This window comes from Macrobrachium nipponense, chromosome 1 (genome assembly GCF_015104395.2).
Source record: "Macrobrachium nipponense isolate FS-2020 chromosome 1, ASM1510439v2, whole genome shotgun sequence".
Classification (NCBI taxonomy): domain Eukaryota; kingdom Metazoa; phylum Arthropoda; class Malacostraca; order Decapoda; family Palaemonidae; genus Macrobrachium; species Macrobrachium nipponense.
The window spans coordinates 94,642,174-94,649,357 of NC_087200.1; the positions used below are offsets into that span (position 1 = coordinate 94,642,174).

Below are 7,184 nucleotides of genomic sequence, written 5' to 3' on the forward strand. Positions count from 1 at the left end.
TCACCCATCCCCACATATTTACACAAAGGGACTAATATTCTGCTAACAATCTTATTTAACAATGGACTCTAATAATAATATTTTTGGTAAAAGTATTCCTAAATTTCAAAATGAACTAAGTAATAGATCTAGACTATTTTTAAATATTATATACCCAACACTTCCACTTTAAAAACATTTTCTTGTCGTCTGCGATCAATACATAAAGACTTCAGAACCTTCTCGACTTCATCGGTGCAAGTTACAGATCAAATCGTAGCCGGTCGCCCAAAAGGGGCCTTTCTGTCCTGTGGCACAAATTGCTAGACAACATGGTAAATGTGAAGCTCTACAGGAGTGACAGATTGCTGGGGCTTCAGGTGACAGCCCGGGACTCTTAAATCCTAATAATGTTTATGTACTCTGGGGAAATAAAAATAATTTTGATCAATACTGCATGATCCTAAGTGAGTTACAATCTTATTCACGATTCTCCTGCTGATCATATTTGTATAATCGGGGACCTTCATTCTCATCCCACAAACAATTTTATAATGAACTTACTCGCTTCTGTCAAAATCATGCTCTCCATATTGGCGATGTAATGCTCCTCCCTCCCTCCCCCCCTCCTATTCTTACATACAAAATAGAGCTGGCATAATTACAACCACCTGGCTGGACCATTGCTTCACATCTCCACAACTTCATGATTCTATTATCACCTGCAATATTCGCTACGACCTTACAACGGGCTACGATCGCATCCCTTTACAGGTGTCATTCAGTACCCCACCCCTCCCTACCGTGAACGCCCTAACTGACCACCCACCAGCTGTAAACTGGTATTTTAAAAACGAACAGAACACCAGATACTTTAGAGCGACCACGGAAACCATGTTGTGGTCAATAGTTCAACCTGCAGACGTCTTACTTTGTACTAACACAAATTGTAGAAATGACCACTACAGGAGTGGTCTGAATGAATTCTATTCGAACATAATTTCCGCTATGGTTGCTTCGGGCAGGGCTACTTTTAGATTTCGTCAAGGTGATTCTTGTCATATACCTGGATGGAAAGGTTTGGTTAAAGATCTGTATTCATATTCACGAGAAATGTTTTTACTGTGGAGGCAAAATGGTAGCCCGAGAGGAGACACTGCATTACTAATGAGACAGGCGAGAGCGCAATTCAAACTTGCTGTTAAGCACTGCAGATTAAATGAAAAACAATTAAGAGTCGATGCAATGTCTAGAAACTTAGAATCCGGTGATTATCCTCGTCTTTGGAAAGATATCCAGTCCTTCAATCCCAAAACCAAAAAGCTGTCACAGAGAGTAGGGAAAGCAGTCGATGACCAGGCAATCGCAAGTATGTGGGGCGACCACTTCAGCCATATCCTGAATAGCATAAACAATCATGACTCCCGAAGGGATGTAGATAACCTCCTTGCTGAAAACATTTAATTTCATTTTGCAGATCGTATTACGCCAGGTAACATCAGCCTACCCAATAATAAATCTGCCATCCAATAATCTACATTTTCCAAGCTGCCTTATTCAATGCGTGTATAATTCACCAATTTCTTCCAGACTCCCTACTCTTAGTTCACTTGATACCATTAATCAAAAACCAGCTAAAGGATGCAGCTGACCTTGGCAATTAGAGGCCGATTGCAATCACAAAAATCGCGTCGAAGTTACTTGAGTCGGTTCTTATAGTGAGACTTCTCCCCTTTCTACACACCACTGACAACCACTTCGGATTTAAAGCAAACCACTCAACCGATACCTGCATCTACATACTGAAAGAATTGCTGAACTATTACCTATCATAAGCGTCTCCTGTTTTCCTATGTTTTGTGGACGTGAAAAAAGCATTTGATAGAGTAAACTACCTGAAGCTGCTTAAAAGAGGCCCAGCCCTATATTTAATTGGCATTTTATATTGCTGGTTCTCCACACAGCAATTCTGTGTCAAATGGGGTAACGTATTGTCGTATACCTTAGGCTCCCTAAACAGGCTTCGGCAAGGGGGCATTCTCTCTCCATACCTGTTTGATACGTACACAGATGCCTTGAATGTCAAACTGAACTCACTCCCAATCCGATGCACTGTCGATGAAACAAGTATAAACAACCCCTGTTACGCCGACGATATGGTTCTGATTTCCCCATCAGTGCAAGGTCTCCAACGACTCATCGACACTTGCTGCCAATATGCAGAGGAATTTCATATGCTATACAACGAAACCAAGACCCAGTGCATGTCGCTGCTCCCGAGATCGCTTGAAAAAAATGCAGAACCACAATTTTTCCTCGGAAATCATCGGCTGGAATTCGTGCACGAATTTCCGTATTTGGGTCACATTATCACGGACGACCTAAAAGATACGTCGTAAACTATGTGCAACTGGCAACATGATTGCAAGGAGGATTGCCTTCAGTCACCGAGACTTGAAACTGCTGCTTTTCCGCTCTATGGGTGCTCCCTGCTGAGGAACTACACCAGGGAGACCAAGAGACGTATCACTGTTGTTCACAATGACATTTTGAGACGCCTCACAAACACTCTTCGCTACCACTCCGCCACGCAGATGTTCACAGAAAACCACCTGGACAATTAAAAATCATTGTAAGGCGAACGATGTCCAGTCTGATCACCCGACGGCGAAACAGCAGCGATTCGCTCACATAAAGCATCCTAAGTAGTGAGGCAAGAAGAAAATCTAAATTGTGGGGAAGATGGGAACATGAGGCGTTTGTTCCCTAAATGACTTAATCTCTGTTTTAGCAAAATGTCATCTGCAGAATCTGTCATTATTATTTTATTGCTATGATTATTGTCATTACTGGTATTTTCCTTTTTTCATTATTACCGTAATTATAATCAATAGAATTTTTACATTCAAATTTTTTAACTATTCTTAATCTTAGTACGGTTATGACCATTATTCTGATTACCATCTTTTATACTACCTCAGCAAGTATGGATATTGCCGATTAATCTTTGTTTTTTTTTTTTATCATGATATCTTATGTATCTAGACTGTTATTGTCTATTCTTTGTATATTCCTATTCTTTGTATATCCAATGCATATGGCCTTGAGCTGAAAATAAAAATTATTATTATTATTATTCAAAGTCATTAACGATTCTCTCTCTCTCTCTCTCTCTCTCTCTCTCTCTCTCTTTCTTGAAGCAAGCGAACTTTCGTCTGGAGCTGCCAGACATCCTCGGGCTGGGAAGCTGAGGGTGGACTGATCTTGGTGTGTTGTTGTTTTTGATTAGCTGACCTTGTGTCAGCACGGGCTCTTGCTCACAGACCTCCTGAGCGGCGCGGTTACGTTGATGGGCATTTCGCTACGATACGGGACGTCATGGCTAATTTGATTTTCGTTGGCTGCAGGAACATCGCAACCATCAACTCGGAGAAAGTGGCTCAAGCCACCAATGAAAACGAAGACCTACCGCCACCAGCCAATAGGAGATCAGCATGGGGCAGACCCCCTGCTGTCGACCCCAAATATAAGGAGGACGGACACCACACCAAGCCCGAGGATGTCTAGCAGCTCCAGACGAAAGCTCGCTTGCTTCAAGAAAGAGAGAGAGAGAGAGAGAGAGAGAGAGAGAGAGAGAGAGAGAGAGAGAGAGAATCGTTAATGACTTTGATGACTATGGTATCATAGTTTATCTGTAAAATTCAAATATTATTATTATTATTATTATTATTATTATTATTATTATTATTATTATTATTATTATTATTATTATTATTATTATTATTATTATTATTATTATTATTTTCAATTTCTGTTGACCGCGGGATGCTCACTAAAAACGCCAAATTTTACGAACGGGATACAATCAACTGTCTGTGACATTGAACTTTACTGTTTGCCTGTTCCCCTCTAATTACAATTGTTGGTTACATCATTGTTACCACCTGTTGAGGACAGGAGACAGAAAGGAGAAAAGAAAAATTTAAAAAAAACCAGAGGACATAACTGGTTTATCACATCGAAGAATAGTTATCGATTTGACGAATATTTTCATCAGAATTCCCACCCTGAAAATATTCCCTGGTTTTTCTTTCTTAGTCAAAATATCCTTCTGGATAATCGTCTTCATAATCAGCAAACACAACATTTTAACTTATTATATCGCCCCTCTTACATATACAAAAAGATTTATCAAATCCGAAAGTATCTCTTTCATAGACACCTGAATTATGGATACCTTCTGCGGAAAACTTCGAGAGCATCTCTGCTGTAGACTTGTATGTGCACCCATACTAGGAAAGAAAGTACAAAGCATTTTCTTGCAAATACGTTTGTTGGCATCACTTCTCAAACAGGTTAGGTGCGGCGGGAAGGAGGCTGTCTTTATAAAAGCTCTCCCACAGTGAAAATTCCTATTTAGATTGTATTACCCGGAACATTACTAACCGGTCATAGACTTAACAGCTTAACTTTAAATCGGTTACAAAATGTGACTTAGTCTCCTCTACCTGAAAGACAAGTATATAACATAAACTAAAGAGAAAAGCATCATTGAACTCCGAGCTGTTATAAAGATGAAATAGTTCACATACCTAAGAACAAAGGTGTGTATCGATTTTAAGCTCTTCAGCAGAAAGCGCCAAAAGATATTACCAATACAGTTTTTGAATGACCCTAGTAACAGATATGACTTAAAGTATGAGGCAGGTTGCATATGTACTTTGCACCTTCGATGTATCAGCTACCAGTTTAAAGGGATGAAGATTTGAGGATGATGCACACATAAGCACTTATACATACGTACGTGTATGTATGTATGTATGCGGGTGTGCGTTTGCCTGAATTACTTACATATTCATTTTACTTGTTTTTGATCATGGAAATGGGACCATTATCTCATAATGTAACCAAAATTTCCATCTCCGTCAGGTTGCTCTCCTAGTGGCCTTCACGGCCCTGCTCTTCTGATGTAGGGTAGGGCCATTTTTCGGTTGTTGTTGTCTCTGTATTCAGTTACTACAACATTCAGTTTTATTTCACGAGGATGACTTTTTATCATTATTTTCATTGTGCTTTCATTACCGTTTTTTCTCTCGCTTCCAGAATGTATTGCAATTATTCTCTCGTGCACATAATATTTTTATTTGCTGGTCCACTTATCCTTAATATCTATTCTTGTCGAGTTGCACATTCGTAATCGCTCATTTATTGTTTCTTTCGCTGATGAAATATCGTTTCCTTCACTAAGTTCACTTATTTCTTTTTATCCCAAAGCTTTGAAAGCGGTTTTGGAGGGTTTGGAAGTTTCGGAGGTGGTTTTGGAGGTCTCGGCTCTGGAGGCGGCTTCGGCCACAGGCCATCTGGTGGAGGCTTTGGTTATGGAGGCTTCGGTGGAGGATTTGGAGGTTTCGGACGCAGGCGTTACGGATACAGAGGATAGGAGCCTTCCTTCCAAACCGACAACGCGGAAGGTTTATTGGTCCACGAAAAAAAAATGCAAAGAGGAAAACGAGACCTGGAACCCTGGAATTGCATCTTTTGTATGGAAGCTCTCCGGCGCAAGATTCCAAAATCAGTCCTTTGGAAATGTGGTCTAGCACTTTATGATGTGACGATAATTTTCTGATAAAAAGCAGATTGTGAATCTCCGTATTTGTTATTAAATCTCCAAGTGAATATATAACCTGACATAAAGTCAAGAATTAATGCTGTTTTCATGAATTAATCGATAAATATTAACTATGTTAAAACCGCAATTGATAAACAATAATTTGCGCTTTACTTGGCGTACGTTATAAATAATCTGATTGTACAAATTATGTTTTGTTTTTAAAAGTTGTTGAAAGCTAATCAGAAACTTCTAGGAACAGAGACAAACAAACAAAATTTGTAGGAGAAAAATGATACTGTCTTTCAACTTCGTTCCCAAGAAGAGCACAGTATGTTGTGCAGCACATAAAACTGACTCCTCTAGAAACTGAGGTTGTAGACCTTGAAAACATAGGAGCGTTCTATGTTAATATGAAGGACGAATAGTAGGTCATTGTTACTGACACATTACAAAAGTTAAACACAGATTCACTAGCTATAATTTGGTTCATATTTGGTCCCAATCCGAATTTGTATCCTCGGTGAGTAAGCAATTTCGAACCTTTCATGTGAGAGTTGCGATAGTTCTCCGCTATGGAAGAGAAATGCTGATTGTGAGAAATGTGGAAATACTTTCGTTAAGTAATAAATTTATTTCGAGGTGGTTTGGTCGTGCGGAAAGAATGAAAATCGATAGTTTGAGCAAAAATATAAGACGGAAATGTTAGGATGGAGAGTAGGAAGGGGAAGACCGTGGAATTCCTGGATACACGGAGAAAAACGAGTACCGGAAAGGAAGGAATATTATATCAAGCAAGCGCTAGTGTAGTCAATGAAAGGGAAAGGTGGAGTGTGTGTGTGTGTGTGTGTGTGTGTGCGTGCGTGCAGGGGATTACTTGTGCTACTGATAGGCCCTCTATGTAAGTTTATGGAGTTTGTGAATAAGGTAATGTTATAAAAGTTTTCTGATGCTTAAGTATGAATGCGGCATTGGTCGTTGTTGTATTTTTTTGTTCTCTCTCTCTCTCTCTCTCTCTCTCTCTCTCTCTCTCTCTCTCTCTCTCTCCGTAGCCGACATCTGTAAGGGAAACAGTACAATAATAAAGAACGCATTCATAATGTATAATGAACTGACTTTTGATTATCTTAAAAGCCCTTCCTTGTTATACTTCAACGTAATCCTGAATGATTTGTAAAAATTGCTTCCATTTTTGTGGTATCCAGTAATAGCATAAAGCATTTTAATAGCTGATGCCTAAAGGTAAAATGTGAAGAAGAAAGTTAGAATATTTCGCTACCCAGTTACGAATGCGGAGAAAGTGCACACGAACGCAAGATGCCAAGCCAAGGAGCAGACGGTACAAAAACAAGCCTCTACGACAATTAAGGAATCTGAACCTGTCTTAAGGTTTACGTCCTCTTGTCTCATGGAATAACAAACATGTCACTTACACTACCGCAACTGTTGTGCTGAATATCTCCCATTTTGTTTCATACGTATATATCTAATGACTATCACAGGCGTGTTGATGATCGTACTAAAAATAATGCACATTTTGCGTCATGTATGTCTCAGTCAGTGATTTTAAGAATTTTCTGATTTCACGAAATAATAT

General features: G+C 39.4%; 1 protein-coding gene across 1 annotated transcript; it reads left to right on the forward strand.

The window, feature by feature from the left end:
• Positions 1–1,224: 1,224 nt before the first annotated feature.
• LOC135218864 (uncharacterized) lies at positions 1,225–5,419 on the forward strand. The gene is made up of 3 exons (XM_064255311.1): positions 1,225–1,348; positions 4,909–4,948; positions 5,254–5,419. Exons 1-3 carry the CDS (start codon positions 1,225–1,227, stop codon positions 5,417–5,419), a joined length of 330 nt encoding a protein of 109 aa, XP_064111381.1.
• Positions 5,420–7,184: the final 1,765 nt, after the last annotated feature.